At 51.5% G+C, this 25134-nt stretch overlaps 1 protein-coding gene across 1 annotated transcript in view; it reads right to left on the bottom strand.

Annotated features, from left to right (window-relative positions):
• Nucleotides 1–25134, bottom strand: part of ESRRB (estrogen-related receptor beta) — a 110883-nt gene that overhangs the window by 43377 nt on the left and 42372 nt on the right. Inside the window, exon 2 of the mRNA XM_005860179.2 lies at nt 15592–16001. Coding sequence (XP_005860241.1) covers nt 15592–16001 — 410 coding nt within the window. The remainder of the gene's footprint in view (nt 1–15591; nt 16002–25134) is intronic.

Genomic DNA, 25134 nt, shown 5'->3' on the forward strand with positions numbered 1-25134 from the left:
GAGAGAGAGAGAGAGAGAGAGAGAGAGAGAGAGAGTTTCCTAACTTTATTTATTTATTTTTGTTCCTTTCAATTTGTTTTATGGGCCCAGAGGCTGACTGCCAGCAAAGCCAGGCTGGTGGCCTTGTAATTTCTGTAAGTGCCTCCTCGATAAAGTGATGAGATTAATTCATCGGAATTCCTGTGGTCTCTTGGGGGCAGTCTAGGAGAGCTCCAGAGCAGGGAGAGGCCTCTCTCTCTCTCTCTCTCTCTCTCTCTCACACACACACATACATACACACGCACATCATCATCATCATCGCCACCCCCCCCCACCCCCAGCTCAGGTTTGGGGTGGGCTCTCATAGGACAGGGTCACGGTCAATGGCATAAATTCAGGGTTCTCCCAACGGACTTATATGCATACATATAAGCATAACTAATGGATACAGACAGCAGGGGCATGTGCTGGGGGGTAGGAACGACCAGGGAGAGGTCAGTGGGGTAAAAGGAAACTTATGTAATACTTTCAACAATAAAGAAATCAAAAACAAACAAACAAAATTCAGGGTTCTAACTCGGAAGTGTGCCCCCTATGGACATATGCAGACTCCACTGCAGGCAGGCAAGTCACGTAACCTCTCTGGGCCCCAGTTTCCTCATCTGTTAAATGGGCACAGGTTCCCATCTCATAAAATTGTGCAGATTCATTGACAGAAGCATGTAAAGGGCTCCGTGACGTCTGCACACGGGCATTCAAGGTTACCAGGCTATTTTACATCCAGGCAGGGCTGCCAGGGCGCACACAGCCAGGAGACTGGGTAAGTCTTTTCCCGGTGTCACCTGAAGCGAGCCACCCATTCTGACACCTGAGAACATTAAGTTGTGCCTCCCACAGCCAGACCTCAGAGCTGATGCCCTGTGTGCCTGTGGGAGGGAGGCAGGAACGCCCAGAACCTGACCTGGATTTCTGTGACCTTGAGACAGAGGGGAAATGGCCACCATCAACTCTCTTTGATCCTGCGCCCCAGGAGAAGGAACGCCAGGGCCGTCCCCCAGCAGCTTCTGTCCTTGAACAAAGGCAGGGAGCAGGGGTCCTCTCCTGGGGCTCAGGGATGGAGCTGTTGAGCTTAGGTAAACGGCTGTTGGCTGTCGGGGACTGCGGGCTCGGGGAGGGCTAACCCCAGAGCCTGAATGGCCACACTTTAAGCTCGCCACCATCAACTCTCTTTGATCCTGCGCCTCAGGAGAAGGAACGCCAGGGCCTTCCCCCAGCAGCTTCTGTCCTTGAACAAGGGCAGGGAGCAGCGGTCCTCTCTTAGGTAAATGGCTGTCCAGGACTGCGGGATCGGGGAGGGGCTAACCCCAGAGCCTGAATGGCCACACTTTAAGCTGCTGGCGTGAGCAGACTGGGCTGGCAGGCCTTGGTTCCACTCCCTTCTCCATCTCCCTCCTGGAGGCCAGAGACTATCTCTTCTCCTCTGTGTGGTCCACTGTCCTCAGCTCTCCTCTCTCCCCTCCCCCTTCCCCAGTGGCCGCATGATCTCATTCCTGCCATGGGCTTCGCCTATCGGGGAGCTGGTGAGGATGGGCAGCCAGTCTCCCTGCCTGTGCTTCACACCCCTACCCATCTACCTGCTGCTTATTTCCATCTGCACGTCCCTTGGGCTCCTCACACTGCACCCATCCTCATCCAGCAAGTTCCTCTTGCTCTGATCCTTGTCTTAGCAAAGGGGCCACCGGCCACCCCATCACCCAGGTCTGACACTGAGGCGGCATCCTGGCTATTTCTAAGAGCCTTTTTATCTCTCTCCCCTGATATTCCCTCCCTCTCTCCCCTCTCCCTTGGCTAGTTTCAACGCTCAGCATCTCTTGCCTCACCTCCTAATGTGCTAGCCTCCTCTGTCTCCATCTCCCCTTCCACCTGCCTACGGGGGCGCATTAATAACTTTCCTGTGCAGGATCCGTCGAGGGACCTCTGGTTCTTCATGGCTCACTGAAATTGTCGGCGGGCCTTCCCCAAAGCCCACTACAGGGCAGAACCTGAGTGAGAACTGTCACAGAAGAATGGAGGACGCAGAAACCAAAGTCGCTAAGGAGGGGGATCCAGATAAGAACTAAGGCCCAGTCGGCATGGCTCAATGGTTGAGCATCAACCCATGAACTGGGAGGTCACGGTTCAATTCCCAGTCAGGGCACATGCCCAGGTTGAGGGCTCGATCCCCCATGCAGGGAGTGCAGGAGGTAGCCAATCAATGATTCTCTCTCATCATTGATGTTTCTATCTCTCTCTCCCTCTCCCTTCCTCTCTGAAATCAATAACAATATTAAAAAAGAAGAAGAACTAAGCCCTTTGTCCTGTAGAACCTCAGAAAGCCTCAGATGTTGAAGACTCAAGACTCAGCAGCGACGTCCTGGTGCATGGGACAAGGCTCAGCCAGCTGAGCCGTACCAGCTGGGCGAAAGATCACGTTTAAATGGCTAACTCGGGGTCATGGAGGGGGAGAGAGAATGGCTAGGGCCAGGGACAGTTATTTTTCATTATCGAATTGACACTTCCATTTACTTCTTAAACTTGTGTGCATGTCCCACTGCTCCTCATTGTGTCAAGAATGACATCTAACCCCCAGGGCAGAGCCTAGCAGGCCCTTTGTGAACTGGCCACCTCTGACCAGTCCACCCTGATCTCCCCCTTCATAGGCCCCCAGTTTGGAGGCTCCAGGAAACCACATGGAGCCTCCCAGCCCTCGTCCCTCCCTCTACCTGGAACTCCTCCTGGCAAACTCTTCTCCATCCTTGCAGCCTCAGGCCTCACACTTCACTCTTCCCAGGTAAGCTCACCTGCTCCTTCGGGTTTGCCCCTACGGGCCTATCCATCACCCACCCCCATGCCCACCACCCCCCAAACACACCTCAAACAACTAACTAGCTTAGTGCCTTACAGTCAGGGTTTTGCTTGTTGCCCTCCCTTCTGAACTGTGTGCTCATTGGAGATAGAGGTCACTAGGTCTTTCCTGTTTGTATCCCAAGTACAGTGCCCGGCACCTGAAAATACCTGTTGATCAAAGCAAACGAATTGAAAGCAAAAACCGCACCCACAGAACCCTAGAATTCAAAGGTGGCCTCCCAGGTGCCAAAGGCCACCCCTCGCCCTCGGTCCTCCCTGTCCCGGTCCCTCCTGAAGCCACGGACACCCCTCACACCTCTTCACACCCACTCCTCTCTTAGACCCCACCTCCCTTCTCCCTGCGGGGTCTTGCAACATCTCTGACCGCCTCTCTATTTATCACATCGAATCCAAGATGCTTTGAGTGATAAGACTGCAGCATTGTTTTATGTATCACTGAGAAAGAAAAAGAAAACTGCCAATCAAACCAGGACTGCGCTTCCTTGCCGCTGGCATTTTCATTTCTGATTAAAAGAGCTCTTTGAGATTTAGATACAAGTTTGATCATATAGCATTCTTGTATATACATGAAAGAGAAAATAGGGGAAAGAGAATCATTTTGTTGTTGTTGTTGTTGTTAATCCTCACCGGAGGACATTTTTTTCCATTGATTTTCAGAGAGAGAGGAAGGAAGAGAGGGAGGGAGAGAGAGAGAAAGAGACATCAGTGTGAGAGAGACACATTGATTGGTTGCCTCCCTTGAATGCCCCAACTGGGCCAGGGATGGAACCTGTAACCCAAATAGATGCCCTTGACTGGGAATCAAACCTGAAACCCTTCAGTGCACGGACAGACGCTCTAACCACTGAGCACACCGGCCAGGGCTCTCCTGAATCATTTTTTATCAAAGCCATCCTTTTCCTGTTTTCCTGAGGAATCATCCTCTCTGCTAACGGGGGAGCTATGCTTCTTAAATGTGTCCATTGCTGCCTCCTTACCGGAGGACATTTTTTTCCATTGATTTTCAGAGAGAGAGGAAGGAAGAGAGGGAGGGAGAGAGAGAGAGAGAAAGAGACATCAGTGTGAGAGAGACACATTGATTGGTTGCCTCCCTTGAATGCCCCAACTGGGCCAGGGATGGAACCTGGAACCCATATAGATGCCCTTGACTGGGAATCAAACCTGAAACCCTTCAATGCATGGACAGACGCTCTAACCACTGAGCACACCGGCCAGGGCTCTCCTGAATCATTTTTTATCAAAGCCATCCTTTTCCTGTTTTCCTGAGGAATCATCCTCTCTGCTAACGGGGGAGCTATGCTTCTTAAATGTGTCCATTGCTGCCCGGGGTTTCCTGCCAGGTCACTGGCCCCTTCCTGCCAGCTTTAATGTGCATGTGAGGGCAGTGACAACCACACACAGCTGCACCTGGCGGACAGTGCACAGCCGACTCAGAGATGTTACATGGAGAGAATGTGCATCTTAGGACTGATGAAATCTCTAGGTGGGACATAAAACTGAAACTTGTGAACACAAACAGCAGTGTGGAGGTTGCCAGAGGGAAGGGGGTTGCCAGAGGGAAGGGGGTCCTAATATAAGGTGACAGGAAAAGATTTGACTTTGGGTGGTGGGCACACGTACAACACATAGATCTTGTAACATAGAAACCCACCTGAAACCTATATGTTCATGTTGACCAATGTCAACCCAATAAATTTAATTAAAAACAAACAAAGAACTGATGAAATCTGGTACTTCTCAGTCTCCTTCAAGGCTCCTACATCCCCCCTCCCCTCCCCCTTCCTCTCACAGGGCCCCTCCTCCTACCCCACCCCACCCCTTTTCCCCCTTCTTCTGAACAGCTTTCCCAGAAGCAAGCTCCCCAGGAGGGCGTGTTACTCCCTCTCCCCCGCCCCCTCAGATTCCGCAAGTCTGGGAGGAGCCAGAAATTTGCATTTCTAAGAGGGTCCCAGGTGAAGAACCACAACCCTGGAAGAGCACATTTTCCAACTCTCCAGGGTAAGTCCTGTGAACTGATCAAACTCAGCACGTGCCCAGCTTTATCCGAGGCCCAGCCCCTTCCTCCCTGCCTGACCCCTTCCACCAGCAAAAGCCCTCTTTCTGGGTTTCTTTCCCTGATGGCCTCACTATCTCCTCAGGAGCCGAGACTAGTAATCTAGGAGCCAGTGTTCTTTTTATCCTGACTCCACTGTCAAAAGTCTCTGGAGCCTGCCCTCTCCTTTAACCTTCGGCCACTGTCCCGCGTGGGGCCTTTCTAAGTGGACTGAACCACATCTCTTCGCTGGACAGTTAAATCGCCTCCTCACAGGCCTCCCTGCCCCCAGGCTCCCCCAAATCCAGACCATCTGGCTAAAAGGAGATTTGGGCCCGGCCGGTGTGGCCCAATGGTTGAGTGTGAACCAGGAGGTCACCGGTTCAATTCCTGGTCAGGGTCGGGGCACATGCTGGGTGGGTTGCAGGCTTGATCCTCGGTAAGGGGCACGCAGGAGGCAGCCCATCATTGGTGTTTCTCTCTCTCTCCCTCTTCCTTCCTGTGCAGGAGGCAGCCCATCATTGGTGTTTCTCTCTCCCTCTTCCTTCCTCTCTCTCTAAAAGAAATCAATAAAAGAACGTTTGTTTGTTTGTTTGTTTTAAAAAAAAGGAGATTTGGTTCATTCCCTACTCAAAAACCTTCAGTGGCTTCCTGTTGCCAAGCACAAATAACAAAAACAATTACTATTCGTTTAATGGTTATCATATGCCAGGCACGAAGCTAAACATTTTACAAGTGTGTCTCTCTTGACTTCTGCAGTAACATTCCAGGAGCAGGAACTATTCATTAGTCTCATATTCTTGACAAGGACATCAAGGCCCAGAGAAACTAAGGAACTCGCCCAAGTTAACACAACTAAGAGATTGTAAGGCTGGGATTCTGAGCCAGGTGAAGCAGCCCTCACGCTGAACTATTACTCTACTAGAGGCCCGGTGCACGAAATTCGTGCAAGAGTAGGCCTTCCTTCCCCCAGCTGCCAGCACCGGCTTCCCTCTGGCACCCAGGACCCGGGCTTCCCTTGAAGCCCCGGTGGCTTTGTCCAGAAGGACATCCGGTCTAATTAGCACATTATGCTTTTATTATTATAGATACTCTTCCTAATGTTATCGGAGAAATGGAGGCTCTTTCTCCGTTGCTTGCGGGAGTGGGGTTCTTGGGGTGCCGCTGGAAAAAGCATTTCCAGAGGCCCCATGGGAGGATGAGTGGTTTTCATTTGCGTGGAATTATATCTTGGGGTTTCCCAAGTCCCATTTCCCTTAATCCAGTCCTGGCAGAGGTGCAGCTGGGGAGTTAGCAGAGCTAACAGCAAAGCCAGCATCCAGAGCTCCCGTCTCATGGTGGACTGGGTCCGGTGGAGCATCAGGCTAGCTATGGTCCATTAGTGCACTGTGTGTGGGGTCCGCATGGCCGTGAGCTGACTCCCACAGGCCAGGAGTCAAGCACAAGCAAGAACAAGAGAGAGAACCCCTTTGTTTAGGAGATTAAATACATTAAATCGTCCTGTGTTTACAGTGGCCATGCCTACGCTGGGCCAACGACCTGCTCCCAGGTGTCACTGACAGAAAGTACCTTCCCTGTTTTACCAGACTTTACTGGGTGTGTCTACTAGTATATCTGGACTTCCCTTTGCTTTTATTCTGTTAAGACGGATCACGAGAATTCTCGTGTTTTCATATTACACCGTGTTTTACAAAGTATCATACTTTAGAAAGATACTAGCTTGTAAGAACATGTAGTAAATAACTCCAAAATGCAATGGGTGTTTAATTTTAAGGGGTGCCTTTAACATTTATGTAAAACGTTTTTCATACTCGTTTAATAGAAACTGACCTGGCCACTGGGTAAAGCTAGCACTAACACTCCTGGTCTGCAATGTGCTCATCAATAGCCTGGTTATTGCAACAGTAGCACTAGCACAGCCTAGGAGGCCCTTCGACATCCAGCCCGGCATCGACCCCTGAGCCCCCACTCCCTTAGCCAAGCACACTCACCTCCTCTGGGCCTTGCTCCGGCTGTTCTTTTGGCCACACAGGCTCACCTTTCACTCCTGCTTCAAGGGCCCTTCCTCTGGGAAGCCCTCCGGGCCCTCTCTAACCTCTGTGTCTCCCTGACGTGCATGTGGCTGTGCCTCTGAAAAGAGGAATTGTGACTTGTTCTTCCTCTCATTCCTTCAGGGCCCTCCAGACAGCACCCAGTTTGTGGGTTTATTGACTCTCTTTGTATAGATGAGGAAACTGAGGCCAGAGGACCCTAATCTTTGCCCAAGGTCACCAGCTGGTGAGTGGTACCCACTCCCAACTTTCACGCACTCCTGGCTTTGTCTCTGTTACACCCCCCGCCCCCCCTTGTCTTGTGTCCCCTGAGGTCCTCCAGCCTTATCCTCCAGGACAAAAGGCCTGGAGGTGGTCCAAGGCAGAATAACCCATCAATCATCGCCCTGCCCCTCTCCACGGGGAGTTTCCTTCCAAGCCTGCGTCTGGGCCCCAGGTGAACGAAGGCAGCACTGTGCCAGGGCCTCTGTCTCACCAGCTCCTCCTCGTCTAAGTCACAGCCCAGGAGCTGCTCCGGGGGCCTCCCGGTGACCTGCGAGGTTGGCCACATGCCCTGGGAACCTGAGGAAGGGTACAGGGTGGCCTTACCCTCTAGCAGCCCCTGCGGCCCTGCACCCAGTGTTCATTTATTTGTCAACTGCTGTCAGTCCACCTGGAGGAAAATCCAAGTGTGGCACTCACATGGCCTGCTCCACGCTGCCCTCAGCCAGTCAGGCCGGCCGCACGGGCCTTCCTTCTGGGCCTGACACGCACTGCTGTTTCCTCAGCCTGAACGCTGGTCCCAGGATTCTTTCATGTACCCTCCCTACCTTGAAAGTCACCTTCTTAGCATGGCTGCCCTAAATCTCCGGCTATAGGAGACCCCCTCTCTCAATCACCTTTCGTCTCTTTGGCTTTTCTCCTTTGAAATACTTATCTCAGTCTGTCTTTGTGCTTCTTTATTTGTTAACATGTTTACTGTCTGCCTTCCTCGCTAGAGCCCCAGCCCACCAAGGTAGGGCCATTGCTCCATCTCAGCTCCCAGAACACTGGCTGGGACGGAACCTCTGCTGCATAAGCTCAGGTGTAAGGCGGGAGCTTTCCCCACACCTTGTCTTTTAGAAAAGAAAGTTGCTTAACACTTCGGTCTTTAGGGGACTCATATTAGAGGTGCTATGCAACCACTTTGTATTGAACAGCCCCCATTTGAGAAGACCGCAATGGGTGCCAGTCGCCGTGAATCAGTAACAAAGGGAATAAGGAATTTTGCACGAACTCAGTCCTGAGAATATGATCTCACAATTGCAGATGGTAAGTGTCAAAAGCAGTACAGACCTGACTGCAGAAATCGTGACTGTAAACTGACACGGAATAAAAAAGAACTGTACGTATGGCTCAACGTAAAATGGCAGGGATAGCACCCCAAGCCAGCTCATAAGACCTCAAGTAACTGAAACGGGAGTGAAGAGAGCCCGCTCTAAAAGACTGGTTCAAAAGTAGCCCAAGAGCCCTAGCCGGTTTGGCTCAGTGGATAGAGCATCAGCCTGCAGACTGAAGGGTCCCAGTGTTGGGGTCCAGCCCCAGGTTCTATTCCAGTCAAGGGCATGTACCTTGGTTTCGGGCACATCCCCAGTAGGGGGTGGCAGGAGGCAGCTGATCAATGTTTTTCTCTCATCGATGTTTCTAACTCTCTATCCCTCTCCCTTCCTCTCTGTTAAAAATCAATAAAATATATTTAAAAAAAAAAAAAAAAAAGTAGCCCGAGAGAAGGCCCCGGCACCGCCATCAAAGATTCGTGTGGGAAGTCGGATGAGCCTGGCTTTACAGTGCGCGTGTAGAGGGGGACTAATGATGGCGGTGGACTTTCGGCTCTCGGCTCTGAGGAGGCTCAGGTGCAACTTTCTGGGGTTGTCCTGAATCTGGGTTCAGCTGACACCAGCCGCCTCCACCCCCTGCTGCTGAAGTTCAACCCTCACGAAATCGAAGTCATATTCCTGAGGTGCACCGGTGGGGAAGTGGGTGCCCCGTCTGCCCTGACCCCCAAGATCGGCCCCCTGAGCCTGTCTCCAAAAAAGGTGGGTGATGACATCGCCCAAGCAACCTGTGATCGAAAGGATCTGAGGATTACAGTGAAACTGACCATTCAGAACAGACAGGCCCAGATGGAGGTAGTGCCTTCTGCCTCTGTTCTGATCATCAAAGCCCTCAAGGAACCGCCAAGAGAGAGGAAGAAGCGAAAACACATTAAGCGCAGCGGAACTACCATTTGACGAGATTGCCAGCATCGCCCGACAGATGCGGCACCGATCTACAGCTAGAGAGCTTGCTGGAAACATTACAGAGATCCTGGGGACGGCCCTGTCTGTGGGCTGCAATGTCGATGGCCGCCACCTCGTGACATCATAGATGGCATCAACAGTGGTGCAGTGGGATGTCCGGCTAGTTAGGAACCGCAAAGGAAAATGTTTCAATTAAAGATTATTTGACAACCAGAAAAAAGGAAAAAAGAGGGCAGTGAAGCCCGCAGAAGAAAGACCCCATGAGGACACAGTAAGAAAGCGGCTGTCTACAAGCCAGGAAGAGAGGCCTCCTGCCCTGGGAACTTGATCTTGAACTTACAGCCTCCAGGACTGTGAAAACATAAATGTCTATTGTTTAGATAAAAAATAAAAATGTGAGTAGAAAAAGTTTTCCAAAAAATGTACCGTTTTATACACTGTGACTTAAAATATGCAACACAACAGAGGTTCCCATATTGGGATGCATAGACGTTTGACTATTTTATCTAGATCCCTAAAAGTTTATATATACAAACAGGCCAAACTTCCTTGGTGTGTCTTCATTGGGAAAATGGGGGGTCACTTTGGGGATCACCTTCTACTCAGACACACTGAGAATTTCCTCTGTGCCAGGGACTGTGGGTAGGTGTGGGGCTCAGTGAAAAATCAAGGTATGTATTAACGTTGTTCCTTGAAAGCATGCAACCTTCTTGGGCACTTGGACAAGAAATTGCAATAACCGTATAGTGTGGTATCGCTGGGGTGCTAGGAGATTCCCAGGAGCAGCCAGGAGGGGCGCTACACGTGTCAAATGAGCGAAGGAAGTCCGAGAAGGCTTCCTGGAGGAAATGCCAGCTAACTTGAGATCTAATGGACAAAAGTAAGGACTGGAGGTTGGGACAGGGAGCAAAGAGAAGACTGGAAGACTATGTGCAAAGTCTAAGGCCGCAAGGTCAGCGCGGGGCAATCCCAAAGGGGATCCTCCATCATGTGCTGGAGCTTTGATTTCACCCAAACAAGACAGAAGAGTGCCGTGTTCGGATGTGTGTTCGGAAAGGTCTCTCTGGCAGCACTGAAGGTAACAGACTGCAAGGGGATGGGCCTGGCAGCTGAGAGAGCATTCCAGAAACCGTTGCAGTCGGTGGTGGCCTGGGCAGAAGAAAGGGGCGATGGAGAGAAGCTGTTGGGTTGGAAAGGTGGGGGGTGGGAGGGGAATTACAGGGAGCAGGAAGCAAAGTTAAAGAAAAGACCCATGTCTGGCTTAAACACTGGAAGAGTGAATCGGTGATGAACTGGGAACACAAGGAGAAACATTTGATGGCAGAGACACAGCTTCTGATTAGGACCTGTTGCGTTTGGGGCGCTCTGGGACACCCTATGGAATTGTTCATTGGATGCTAAAGGAGCTGGAACTCAGGGAGAAGGTGAGGGCAAGAGCTGCGGAGTTGGGAGTCATCCTGATTCCAGAGGCAGTTGAATCCGTGGGCAGGAGGAGAGATTAGGTGCATCCGCAGAGACTTATAAGGTGGGACAAGAAGTGAGGGGAGGAAGCGATGGGCGATACTGGAAACTGAAGGTTGGGGGGAAATATATTTATTTTTTAACTGGAGATACTAGATGTATTGAAATGCTAATGGACAGAAAGAGAATGTAGAGAGTGCAAAAAAAGAGAGAGGGGATAATGGGTAGGAGGGTTTCTGGGAAGAAGGGAGGAGACAGATTCAAACCTGGAAGGGTTGAGGCCTGAGGCCGGGGGAGGAGACAGCTTCCAGCAGTGCCTGTGTAGCTATAAACAACTATGCAAATAATGAATGAAAGACACGCAGATGTGGGAGTGTATAGGTTTGGTGGCAACCAGCTGAGCAGTTCCCCTCTGAGGCTTCTGGTTTCTCCATGGAGCAGGAGGCAGGGTCATTGCTGAGAATGAGAGACTGACAGGGTCCAAGGAAGTAGGGCTTAGAAAGGACCCCGTGTGGCTCCTCCATGTTCCCCTCCTCACCTCCGCATGCATTACAGAGGCTTTCATTACTGTGGGGTCGGTCTCACAGGCCAGATCTGGCGCTCAGAGGCTGACTGCCAGCCACAGGCAGGGGCTCCATCTCCAGGGCAGACTCCCATTGCTCAATGCAGGAACCAGAGACAGCAGCACACTCCAGTCCAAGGAGAAGCTGAGGGGCCTGGCCAGCAAGTTCACCCCGAGCAGAAGGTCTGCTGGGAACTAGATCAGACCACCTGACAGGTCAGACCACTGGGATGTTTGATCACAGCAGGCTGCCCGCCCCCCCACCTCCCCGCCCCAGCTGACTCCCTTTCCCCAGGGGAGGTGCCTCAGCCAGGTCTGCCTGAGTCTATGCCCCCAGGGCTGATCAATCCTTTTGATGGGCACTTACCCCTCCCCCAGTCATCCAATCAGGTGGAGGGTTCACTCCTTTGGAGCCAATGGGTTCCTTCAGGAGGGTGCCCTTTTTGTCCCTCTCAGAGCTCATCTACTGCGGGTGTCACTGCAACCCCCAGCAGTGACAAGAAACTCCTTTTCATATCAAAGAATCTGGCAGGGAAAGTTGTAATAAACACTTCACAGGCACTACTAGGCATTGCCTCTAAGCCCCCTGAGAGCGTGGGGGCCTGCATCTCCCTGGTTCAATGCTACGGTGCAAGGGAGTGCACATTTTATCTGGAAAGGGCCAGACAGTAAATGATTTAGGCTCTGTGGTCGGAAGGTCTACCTCACAACTACTCAATGCAGCTTATTGGATCAGACTATTTGTAAATAAACAGGTGTGGCTGGTCCCCATAAACTTGATTTACAAAAGCAGGTGACCAGCCTGCAGGCTGTATTTTGCCCACCTTTCCCACCCCACCCCCAACCCCCGCAGTGATAGCTCAACCAGGCACACGGTCAGTGTGTAGAGAAGGCATGACCAGGGGTCCTCAAACTACGGCCCGCCGAAAACATTTATCCGGCTCGCCAGGTGTTTTTGCCGCTGCTGCCTGTTGCTTAGCAGCCGACTAGTTTTTTTTAAAACTATAGTCCGGCCCTCCAACAGTCTGAGGGACAGTGAACTGGCCCCCTGTTTAAAAAGTTTGAGGATCCTTGACTGAGGCCTATCTCCCTAAATCTATCATGATAGCCTTACTTCTGCAAAATTTCTTTCCATATTAGTTAACCACTGTATTGAGCAGACTAAAGTTACCTACAAGGGAGCTGGTGGGTGTGAGCCAGCAAGATTTTCAGAGCCTTCCCAGCGTTTGAAGTATTTGTAAATAGATCATTCTATGACAAGATGTTGAGCTTTTTAAAATATCCTTCTTGATTGGGTGGTTGCTTAGGGAACTGCCTAGGGCTATGCCTGCAGACGTAGATGCTCTAAGCTGGAGGGCAGGCATCATTGCTCTCTGCTTCCCCTGCAGTCCCATCCTCAGAGGGGGGACTCAATTAACGCCCTCTCCTTACAGGTCATCTTTCCCCTCTTTTATACTTTTCTTTGTTTTTCCACAACCATTATGTTTAAAAACAACAAAATCAGAATCTTAGTTAGAACAAAGGCAAAGAGTTAAAAGCCAGAGCGGCCCATCAGCTGTGGCGTTTACTTCTCCCTGTTCTAGATGGACACCTGTTTCTGGTTATAAACATGAAACTCTTCTCGTGAGAAAGAGAGGAGAGCAGTTCGGTTCTGATTGCACTCAAAGGCTGCTGTTTGTCTTCGACTTCTCGGAAGAGATCGCTATCCTTTTTGTGGGAGAAAATAATTAAGACTGTTTGCAAATCCTTCCTGTGGACTCCTGATTTGCTAAGGACGTTCCCAGCACCCATCCTCAGCTGAGTGTGACAGGGTTCCTGAGTCCACACCAGCTTCTGCCCTCAGGACATCGGGCCCAGAACTCCAGCTCAGTTGGGAACATCATAGAGAAGAAAATGCAATTGTCTCCTAAAAAGCAACTTTTCAAACACTGACCTCAAAGAGTTAGTTGTATCAAGATCACTTCCCGATTTTGGAAGAAAAAAAAATGCTAGTTCAGTAACTTAAAATGGTTTCAGCACCTCATGTTTGTTTGTCAAATATCAGTTGGTATTGATTAGCAATCAGACTGGAGGTTTTCAACCCTGGCTGAGGCCGGAGACTTAGAACCACCACCCAAGGCTTTTCAAATCTGGAGATGCCAGGGCCCCTCCCCAGACTTGGGGGTACAGAGCTGGCAGGGAGCAGATGCATTCATTCACCGTGCTGGAGGCTGGCACAAGGCCTGATGGGAAAGTGCTCCCAGTCAATATTTGCTGAAAGAAATTGTATCATGGCTCCTTCTGGGGAAAGTTCAGGGAACCAGAGTCAGGAGTTTTCGCAAAATTTACCTTTTTTAGTGTTTTACTCTTTTGCACTGTTTGAATTTTTACCATATTCATTTTTTTAAAGAGTTCCTTTTATTAAAAAAAAATACATGCTATCTAAGACTAAAATAGCTAAGATAACTTAAATCCTGTTAAGTCAAAGTAATTATAGTTTAAATATATGTAACTATAAAAGCTTGCTCTGAGAGGTAAAACAAATTAATATCTCTGCTGTCATAGTACTATATGTCTTAAGTGATACTAAGAAAATAATCATCGTAAACATTTATTTTGTGCTTACTAGGTGCCCATGAACAATCTAAGTCAGTTGTTCTCAACCTTCTGGCCCTTTAAATAAATACAGTTCTTCATGTTGTGACCCAACCATAAAATTATTTTCGTTGCTACTTCATAACTGTAATGTTGCTACTGTTATGAATCGTAATGTAAATATCTGATATGCAGGATGGTCTTAGGCGACCCCAGTGAAAGGGTCGTTCGACCGCCAAAGGGGTCGCGACCCACAGGTTGAGAACCACCGATCTAAGTGCTTGATATACATGAACTCACTTAATCCTCTCTTATCAGCTCTCTGTGAGGTAGGGACAATCTCCTCTCACTGAAGGTGAGAGAGAAACTGAGGCCCAAAGCATTCAGCCGTAAGGTAGTGAATGGAGGGGTCTGACCCAGGAGCCCAGGTGGCTAGCCACTGCACCACATAGTCTCAACTCATATGCAGAGTTGGAAACATGACCAGTCTTAATGCCCTCATTTGGTTTAATAAATAGATTGTCATCTGAAGAGATCTCAACAAATAAATACTTGTTGAATGAATAAACGGAGACTCATCCCAGGGAAGGCCGGCCTGCCTCTTCCAAAGAGGAAGTGGGGGGAAGGGCTCCTGGACGAGGGATCTGGGCCAGGGACCGGACAGGGCCCCAGGTTTTCCCCAGTCTGTGTTCAGTGCCTGTCCCAGTGGCCCGTGATCAGCCCATCAATGACCTGCAGGAGCGGGGCTTTGTGTCCATCCTGCCACCGGCACCTAGAACAGTGCTCAGAAATTACCGGGCAGGATGGATGGAGCAACTCCGCTACCCACGGCCTGGTGCATGAGTCTCAGCTCCTGCATGCCCCGCCGTCTCTCTGTGCTGGGCCTGGGCCTGTGCCTGTGCCTGTGCCTTGAACCTGATAACAGCCCATCATCCTCCCCAGTGCAACTAGGGATCATTTTGCAGAGGGCACCCACCAGGGCTCTCACACACCTTCACCAGAAGGATTTGCTCCAGAACCCATGGAAAGAGGCAGCCTCCCCCACAGCCACTGGGCCTGACTCAGCTAATATGCAGATGCTCCGAAAAAGCCTAGTCTAACTCATTAGTCAGCAGAGCCAAATATCAACAGTACAACGATTGAAATTTCTTTTGAGAGCCAAATTTTTTAAACTTAAACTATATAGGTAGGTACATTGTTATTAACTTAATTAGGGTACTCCTAAGGCTTAGGAAGAGCCACACTCAATGGGGCCAAAGAGCCACATGTGGCTCGCGAGCCGCAGTTTGCCGACCAGGCCACGCTGGGGCCCAGACAGGGACACAGCTCCTTGCTCGGTCAGCCTGAGCCTTTTGCATGGAAACAGTCATATTTCACTTGTGTAATTAAAAAAAAAGAAACCCTTTATATTTCAAGAGGCCTGCAACTGTAAATAATGCTATTTCACCCCAAAATCAGCTTTTTGAGGGGCACACATTTGACATTGTTCCCCATCCCAGTGAAAGCACACCCGTGGTGAGACACTGTGTGGGGATTGGGGGGTTCTGGGGCACCATCTCAGGGTGCATGCCATTTCAACAACAGTCCCGGAGTGAGAGTCCTTCTCCAGACGCGTAGCATGAGGAAACCCGAAAGACAGAAAAGAACGCCCCCAAACCTCTGCTCCCAGCACACAGACCTGACCTGGGGGGGAGGGGGGATCACCAGGTTTCCCTTTGGGAACGCAGGCCAGTCACCCCTCCCACATCCCTCCGGCGCCCCACGCACCTTGGATGGTCCTCTTGAAGAAGGCCTTGCAGGCCTCGCAGGAGGCCACGCCGTAGTGGTAGCCGGAGGCAATGTCCCCACACACGAGGCACAGGCGCTTGGGGATGGCGTTCAGCATGAACTCGCACTTGATGGCCGGGTCCTCCATGATGACGCTGCCACAGTCCTCGTAGCTCTTGCGACACGGGGTGCCTCCCAGCCCGGAGCCTACAAACATGGGCGGCGAGTCCAGACCGTTGGCTTGGGGGCCCAGGGCCAGGCCAAAGCCGCCGCTGGCGTCCGAGGAGCCGCTGGGGCTGTGGTGGCTCAGGGCATCGATGCCCGAGGACGGGCTGGACGGCTCGGTCTTGATAAAGGAGCCACAGCTGGAGCTCAGGTGCCGGTCGTCCGCGGACATTCTGTTCAGCAGCCTGTGAACAGAGGCGGGGAGTCAGATCTGCGGAGGCCGAGGTGTGACACGGCCCCAGGAATTAGCTCCAGGCTCCGGGCACCGTGGGTGGGGCGGCTGGGAGGGGCTCTATGCTAAGGCTTCAGGGAGATAAAATTGGAGAAAGTCGATTGGACCTGAAACCACACAGCCTAGAGCAAGTTTCCATCATGACACTCCCAATCCCTAGAATTGGAATTAAACTATGTTTAATCACTTAGCTTCAGGTTAGGCACCCAGTCCTTGGCAAATTGCTGGCTTGAGGGTGACCAAAAAAGGTAACAACTTGGCTAAAATATTTGGCCAAACTTTCTGCACAAGAATAAAACATGGTGGCTACACTTGAAAGTCTGGGCATGCCAGGCCCCGGACCAGACACCCCCTTGGTAACCCATCTTGCCCGATCCCACTGGTGCTTCAAGTAAGTGCAAGCTCGGAGCTTCCCCTGCCCACCACCATCACCAGGATTGGAACCAGACCCCCAACCAGGACAAGAGGCAGGGCTTGTGGCAAAGGTCCCAGCTAGACTGGCTGCCCTCTGGGCTTTGCCACTGGCCCAGGGCACATGGGAGGGTGGCTCCAGGCCCCTCTCCCATTGCCCTGCCTGGCACCCAGGCAGGCAGGCTTCCGCCCAGCCCTTCCCCCCTGGAGACTGCGCTTCCATCAGGCGGCAGAAGAGAACCTTCCAACACCAACTCCGTGCATCCTCAGCTGTTTTTAACTTTAAATTTCAACCATTAAGTGCCCCTGCCTCACCGGGGGAGGCAGGGGGACATTATCAACGTGACAGGAACATTAGGAAGTGCCCAGTTTCCCGTAAGGAAAGCCCCTCCTCTGAGACCCTGCTGGGGGATGAGCACCCTGCTGGGGGGTGAGGGGCCGGCAGGTGTGACCCTCCCGCAGCCCAGCTCCCAGGATGAGAGGAGGGGCCTCTGAATGGGCTGGAAAGGCTCACAGCAGGGAGATGGCGTGTATTTAGGGAAGCTCCTCTGCAGCCCATGCTCAGGCCCTCTGGGCCAGGCAGGATCTGAATCAGGAGGCTGGCAGGGTCCAGCTGGCCCCGGCCTGGCCTGGCCATGTGGAGGTAAAGAGGAGGCCAAGGCTGATGCCTGAGGAGCAGGTGGCAGGGAAGAGGGAGAGGTCCCGGAGATGGAAAAGGGCTGGAGAGGTCAGCAGTACAGCCTGTGAGTGGCAAGATGGCTCCAGGTTGGGAGGGAGGGTCTCAGTGCTGGAGGGCCCACTGCGGGGGGGCAGCCACAGTCCTACCTCCAGTGTTGCTCAGAGGGAGCCCCTATTTTCTGAGCAGCCTTCTGGGAAGGGGCTGGTTACCACCTGGGGAAGGGGCCGCCTTCTCACCCCACGAAGCCCACACCCACATCACCAAATGCAATCTCGTGACGGGGAGGGGCCTTCATGGTCCCGACACACTAATGAGTTCTTAGTTAACACACCTGCCGAGGGGCTGTCCCCGGCATCTACACTTGAAGATGTCTGGAGATGGGGAATCCATTGCCCTAGAGACAGTTCTAAACTGAAAGTACAAAGATAAAAGCAGGGGTTCTCAAACTACATTTATCCGGCCCGCCGGGTGTTTTTGCCGCCGCCGCTGCCTGTTGCTTAGCAGCCGACTAGTTTTTTTTTAAACTATAGTCCGGCCCTCCAACAGTCTGAGGGACAGTGAACTGGCCCCCTGTTTAAAAAGTTTGAGGACCCCTGGATAAAAGGTACCTACTCTTAAGAGGTTTATTATTTACTGGAATGCAGTGTTTGAAAACAGGGGCTCCCTGGTTTATTCCAATAAACATTGAGTCCTCAAGTCCTGGGAGACCCTCTCCTACAGGCCCGGTTTCCCCTACATGGGCAGAGGGTGCCCCGCTGAGGGTCTCCTCTGGGCCCTTAGACACCCCTGGCTGGTGCCCTGGGCTCCCCACAGCCGCCTGCTTCGCCTCCACCACCAGCGGGTCCCGATATGTCCTCAGGAAACACCGTCAGCCTGGCAGGGTGTATAACAGGCAGAAAACCTGCCCGAGCGAACACAAGTGCGCCTTTGGGTCCCTTCCCACCAGGCCCTTGCACGGGGCAGGCAGGGAGAGCTGACCAGGTGCCCTTTCCTTTGTAACCCACTCCTGCCCACCGCTGTAGGCTCCGCCATTCACGGGAACATCCCAGGCCCACCTTACAAACCCTGCTAGTGAGGCAGCTCCCACCCCAGCCCTCCACCTGCCCTCCCCTAGAGACCCAGAGACATAAACAGTAATTATGGCAACTACTACTTAGTGAGCATGAATTATGTGCCACCTGCTTCAGATCTGTCCCGGGGATGTACAAGAGCATGTGCCTGGGGGAGGATGGAGAGCCCTGGCTGCTCCCAGTGGACAGCAGCCATAGTGTCCCCACTCTCATCCCCCAGCCTCCGGGCTCAGACAGCCCAGAAGGGGACCCAGGGCCGGCAGTCCCCTAAGCCTTGGTTTCCCCTCCTGACCCTCTCTTTCTTTTTTTAATGTTGTTTTGTTTGCTTTTGTTTTTATTGATTTCAGAAAGGAAGGAAAGGTGGAGAGACAGAGAGAGAGAGAGAGAGAGAGAAACATCAATGATGAGAGAGAATAATTGATCGACTGCCTCCTGCATGCCCTCCACTGGGGATCGAGACTGCAACCCCCGGGAATGTGCCCTGACCGGAAATCGAACCATGACCTCCTGGTTCATAGGTCAACACACAACCACTGAGCCACACCAGCCAAGCTAACAATTTCATTCTTGCAATGTTCTCATATTTGTGATCATTATTTTGGCTTCACTAGAATGTCTTTTCCAGAGACAGTCAACCTGTATTTCAGGCACCTACTGTGTGCTAAGTGCTAGCCAGATAATGGGAACTGAAAGGGCGAGGGCTACGCCCTCCATCTTGCCCCAGGGTAAGGGCTAGGCCCTCCATCTTGCCCCAGGGTAAGTGCTCCATCTTACCTTGGCCATGTGCTTGGCAAGGAGCTTCTTCCCGGAAGTCTAAGCCTCTGCTAGCCACACCCAGGAACAAGACACCGACTTGCGCCTGGCCAATCGGCAAGGCCACAGCCCTTTCTCCTCCCCTTACTCCAACCCCCTATAAAACCCCTCTCCACACAGAGTTCTCTCTCTCTCTGCTTCCTGTCGCTGCGTCGGCAAGGTGGGGGAGCCGAGCTAGCTCGAATAAAGACTCTTATGCTTTTGCATCGGACTGGCTGGCTCCCTGATGTGGTTTCTTGGGGATCCTGAAATCTGGGCATAACAGGAACAGGATAGGCACACTCCTCGACCTCAGACACAAATGTGCAGAGCTCCAGGAAGGGCAGGGTGGATACAACACTGATGGGGGGAGGGGAGGCCTGCTGCGCCCCACCAGTCTTGCTCCATTCATTCAGATCTGACCACCGAAACCCTCTCCACACATGACCAAATGTTCCAGAGGGCAAGTGTGTGTGCAAAATCACCCCCAGTTGAGAACCACTGACTTAGATGTATGAGGGAAGAGGGAGGAAGAGGGTACAGGAACTGAGGGTTGAACCATTGGATGGTGCCGTTTCAGGATACAGGGGAGTGCTGTCAGAAATGGTGGATGTGGGAGAACCAGAGAGGTCTGAGTGTGGCGGCTTCCAGCAGGTGGAGGCTGAGGTTCGGTAGGAAAAAGAGCAAGAGAAAGGGAAGGAAGGGGGCTGGGTCAGGGAAGACTTCAGGGGTGGGGCCTGGTGGCAGGCCCAGGAGGGTGTGGCTGCAGGAAGTGTAGCCTCAGGACACAGGGGAGGTGGCTGACACTCGCCCTGGGGAGGGGAGTCATGTTGGGTCCGTCATCTGCGGCTGGCTGAGACCCAGTTCCCAGCTGGGTCGATGGCTATTGTCTCCATGAGCAGGGGACAGATGCCGCATCTCAGCAGCCTCTGAAAGAGCAGAGGTCCCTGGTTGAAGCCCCTCCAGGCATCGCTTTCCCTGTGATCCCTCTGGGAACAGGACATAGCCCTGGCCTCAATTCCACCGCCTCGGATAGGACAGGGCCTCCTCCCGCCCCACCCAGCCCTGCCCTGGCCTTGGCCCTCCTCATGCCAGTGCAGGGCCCTGGAGCCAGAGAGGCCTGAGCTCCAGCAGTGCCTGAGCTGACTGGGGGGCTCTGCCTCTGCTGGACAGCAACATGGGTTGAAGATTTTCCTAACGCAGAGACCTCAGACTCTTGGAAGACCTGAGTGAAACGCAATCTGCTGAGCTAGTCTCCCAGGTTCTCTAGAGGAAGAGACATCCCAGGCTGTCACCACGAGACAGTCATGAACTTTGAAGCTGTCATCCAGGCATCTAGGCCCCTCAAGGTGCCTGCTGGCGGGCAGACAGCAGGAGAGAAGCTTCTGGAGAAAAGAGGGATGACTGGCCCGTGCCTGGCCTGTCTCCTCTAAGGGGTGGTGTCCACCCACCACATGCAGAAACCTGGGCCCCGTGCAGAGGGGCCCTCAGAGCCCTCTGTTTCGCTGGGGCTGTCCCTCTAAGAACAGCAACAAGCAGCTGAGTTCCTTACCGGTTATGAGCCTGCACTGTGGCATCAAACCAGCCAGTTCTATATGACATGGTAGCTGTTCCCTTTGAGTAAATAGGTCACCCTCTCTGGGCCTCCCGGTCCCCATCTGTAAAACGGGCTCAAACACAATACCTCCTTCATGGGGTTGGTCTGGGTGAGCATGAACTAATGCAGGCAAAACGTATGGAGCGAGCTGGCACCCAGCAAGCACTCAGAGGGCATTGGCTGCTGTTGTGGTTCCCCCAGGGAACCCCTTCCAGAAAAACCCAGCACCTGTGGCCAAACTCAGAAAAGCTCTTCCCTCAACCAAGTCCCCAGATCTAGAATAGATATTTCCATAAGGACTTGCCATTTGCCGGGAGGGAACATGGTTGGTTAGGCAAATTAAGAGGATAAATGAGCCCGGCCAGTGTGGCTCAGTGGTTGAGCGTCGAACCATGAACCAGGAGGTCAAGGTTTGATTCCCAGTCAGGGCACATGCCCAGGTTGTGGGCTTGATCTCCAGTATGGAGTGTGCAGAAGGCAGCTGATGGATGATTCTCTCTCCTCACTGATGTTTCCAATGGACTTTCGCCCTGAGGAGTCTGAATCACCTACTGTAATAAGGGGGGTTTTGTCACTACCGTGTGGTTGAAATCTTGCACATGTATGTCCTGCAATAGTAGACCCATTTCTCTGGACAGACACACCAGCACAGCTGGAGTCCTGAACCTAAGTTCTCAGAGAATCTCCTGCCTGCCCTGGTGACTTTCAGATGAGGGGCTGCTGGAAGCTGGTCCATCCTTGCTGCTTGATGCAGTCACTGCAGGGAAGAAACATCTGCACAGCTTATGTTTCAAGGGACCTGGTCTGGTCTGGCATATATGGCATACTGTTCTTAATATGTTTGCTCCCCTTCTTGGCGCTATGTGTTTTAACCAAGGTCACCTCTCCGAGAAAGGTTGTTTCCCCAGGTAGGGATTTTTCCCTGAAGTTAGGGAGGGAATAAAACCCCAAAAGTAAGTGCCAGGCGGGTAGTTAATCACTTTAACTACGAACAATCACGCTTAAGCTACATAATCTTTACTCCCTGGAATGGAGATAAGAAACGCCCTAACCTTTGGAATAGAAATTGACAGGATTAAAATCAACTGGTATAAATACTGATGTAACAAGACAAAAAAAGACAGAACTTGGCTGGAGATCCTGGCTAGAGATCCTGGCTAGGCTGATCAACTGAACGCTGTCTCCGTGTCATTTCTTCTTTGCCGACTCCGTCCACACCTTTGGGGACCCCTGGACCTGCTGGGGTTGGACCCCAACAAGGGGCTAAAGCCCCGAGAAGCTGTGACTCGCCCAAAGCCGATAACTAGAGAGCCAGGCTGGTTGGGGGTTAGAGACTCAGGTGAGCTGCCCTGGAGAATGAGCTGACTCAGGCGGCCCACCTGCCGCCTCCATGCCACATCTCGTGGTGGTTCTGTATTACCTGGTCTCCTCAGTCAGACTTTCCCCGACACTCTCTCTTTTCCTCTTGGGAGCCCCTCTGGGACCTCCCCCATGCGCTGGAGCTCAGGCAAAAATCTGTAATTAAGCATCTTGTCGTTAGAAGGATTAGTCAAAACCAGGCTGATCCCGGACAACTGATTGAAATCTCGTTCCACACAAATTACGGCATGGAAAATAATGATGGGTAATTAGTGCCTTTCAATCGGGGCTTTTTATCCATGATTTTCCAGGCTGCATCCATCACAATGAGAAGAGAGAGGCTCTGCAAAACGAGATGAGATAACTGGACGTGGAATGCCTGCCTCGGGACAGCAGGAGGGCCCACGATGGACGATGGACGGCCACAGCGGGCTAGACCCTGGCTCCGTGCAAATCAGAAGCACCTCCCCCATCCCTTACCCCCTGGGGAGACCTTGGTCCTCTCAGTGCCTTTATGCAGGACACAAAAGTACTTGGTGGCTCTCATTTTAGCCCACTCGACCAACTCTGGGCTCTGACCACCACAGAGGGTATGTTCGGGGGAAGGACAGCATCACACGCTCAGAATATGCCCCAAACACACTTCCAGCATTCTTTCTTTCGGTAGCTATTGGAGAGCTGACATCTGTGAATTTATCTTAACTCTTCCTGACTCTGTTCTTATGCTCACCCTGTACCAAGTACTGATATGGCATGAGAATCCCACCTACTGTCATTGATCTGATTCGGCAGTTTCCACATGGCATGTAATCCTCACAGTAGCTGTGGTGCTGGGCCTTGGAGCTTAGTGGTTGCAGCTGGACTGACTGAGTTTGAATTCCATTTCTGACCCTTACAAGTTATTCAACCTTTCTGTGCCTCAGTTTCCTCATCTGTAAAATGGGGGTGATAGTTACCATATTCATCTCATAGAGTGATTCGTGAGTTAATACAGAAAAGAGCTTGGAACAGTGCTTGGCATACAGGAAGCGCTCAATAAATAAATGTTAGCAGTTAGCAGTTCCTAGCACGCCTTTTTTGGTAATGAGGCGATGGCTTCCATTCAGTCTCTAAAAATTCAATCATATAGCAAGCAAGACTGTCTTATTCCCTCTCCTTCTATCATTCATCCATCTGTGCATCTACCTAGCTGGCCATTTAACCATACATTTGCATGCTGGGACTTCCATCAAGAAAGTCCCTTTTCGGACAAAGAGGCTCCTCATTCAGGCACTATATTAGAACCAACTATTAGAATTAGCTAGCCCCTCTCCTAGGAAGTGAAATCCTACTCCAGCATATTCTCTCTCTCTCTCTCTCTCTCTCTCACATACACACACACGCACACACGCACACACACACAGCTCCTACAGGAATTACCACATCCTTATTCTTACAGATCTCCACCCCTCCACCCCACTAGCCCAGCTGATTGACCAGGGGTGTGCACCAGACCCAAGCAGGGCCATTGAATCTCTCCCAGGATATCTGAGGTGTCAGGTCTGCCTCTCTAGGGACAGAGCAGTAAGATGGACAGCTCAAGCGTGAGCAAGGTCATACTTCACACCAATGTGCAGCGAGGGAGAAGAACATGGAAGCTGGCAGCAGAGACGGGCTGGCCAGGGGCAGAGCCCTGGGAGCAGGCCTTACTCACTGTTGGCAGGTGCTCACAAGCCCCGCAGCATCTCTGCTCAGGTGAGTGAGAAGAGTCTGATTCCCTGACTCCATGGCTCACACAAGGGGGTCCTGACACGTAACAAAAGAGCCACTCACACACCATCTCATTCATGTATGCCCTCCCTTCCTCCCTCCTCCTTTCATTGCCAGTTCTTGAACATCTGCTGTGTGGCAGATACTATTTCTGCCCTATGGACAGGTTCCTGCCCTCAAGGAGTGACAATTCCATATTTCATTGACTCTAAGCTATACTATTTTTTCACATTTTAACATCTTGATAATTAGAATGTATCTTGAATCAAAAGCATGCCATAGTTTGATTTAAGTCATGGTTCCAAAAATAATAGTGTCTTTAGCAATAGATGATGTCATAGATTCAATGAAATATGCAAAGTATAGATGAGACTGTTATGAGTTCACCAAAAGCAATTTCATTTTCTTCCTAGATATTAGAAATACTACATTTCCCAGTTTCCCTTTCTGTTAGCCCTGGCCAATGGAATGTGGGCAAAGTGATATAAGCCACGCCCCCTTTCTGGCCGAGTCCCCCATCCCCACCGAAGGACCTAAAGGATCCACCTCGCCTTCTGTTCCCACTGAATCCGGCTAATCCTGATTGAAAGACTTTACAAAATATGTATGGGGTTTTCTTTCTGTTGTGCCTTTTTTTAAGCACCCAAAACCATGGAATGTGTTTGGAAGCAATTTCTAGAGGCTAGAGTCTGAGGACCCATTTATCAAAAAAAACAAACAAAACAAACAAAAAAAACACCTGGTTTCAAAATGTTAAAGAAGATACTTGAACACAAGAATCAATATGAAAACCTGTGAAAAGTGAGGTTGGAAAAACAGAGCCAGACAAAACAAACAAAAAACACCTGGTTTCAAAATGTTAAAGAAGATACTTGAACACAAGAATCAATATGATTTATGAAAACCTGTGAAAAGTGAGGTTGGAAAAACAGAGCCAGAACCCCGCCTCTGTATAAGTGAGAAGGGTGCACCGCTGCGCCCTGCCCTCTAGAATCAGGAGAGAAGAGGGGCCAGGCCTGCTCACTAACGCAACCTTCTGGGCCCAGACCACTGTGTTCGAATCCCATCCTTGTCACTCACTGGTTGTACAACCAGTTGCTTCACCTCTCCCCACCTCAGTGTCTCCATCTGCAAAGTGTGTGAAGTGGCCCAACCTCACAGAGTTTTTCTGAGGATTGAATGACACAATAAATGTGAAGCCCCCACAGCGGCAGCTGCTCACAGGAAGTACTCAATAAACAGGAGCTGTTAACCATGACTCCTCAGCGCTCCAGGGTGCCGGGTGCCGGTCCTTCCAGCCACAGCAAGGAGGGCCTGACAATTTGGGTCTGAGTCTCCTCCATAAGCTGGCTGTGAGGAGACAATGTGGAAAAGGAGAAGGAGAAGTGTGTGTGTCGGGGTGGGGGGTGTGGGGGGGGTGGAGCAGTCC

The sequence above is a fragment of the Myotis brandtii genome, unplaced genomic scaffold, assembly GCF_000412655.1.
Source record: "Myotis brandtii unplaced genomic scaffold, ASM41265v1 scaffold132, whole genome shotgun sequence".
Classification (NCBI taxonomy): domain Eukaryota; kingdom Metazoa; phylum Chordata; class Mammalia; order Chiroptera; family Vespertilionidae; genus Myotis; species Myotis brandtii.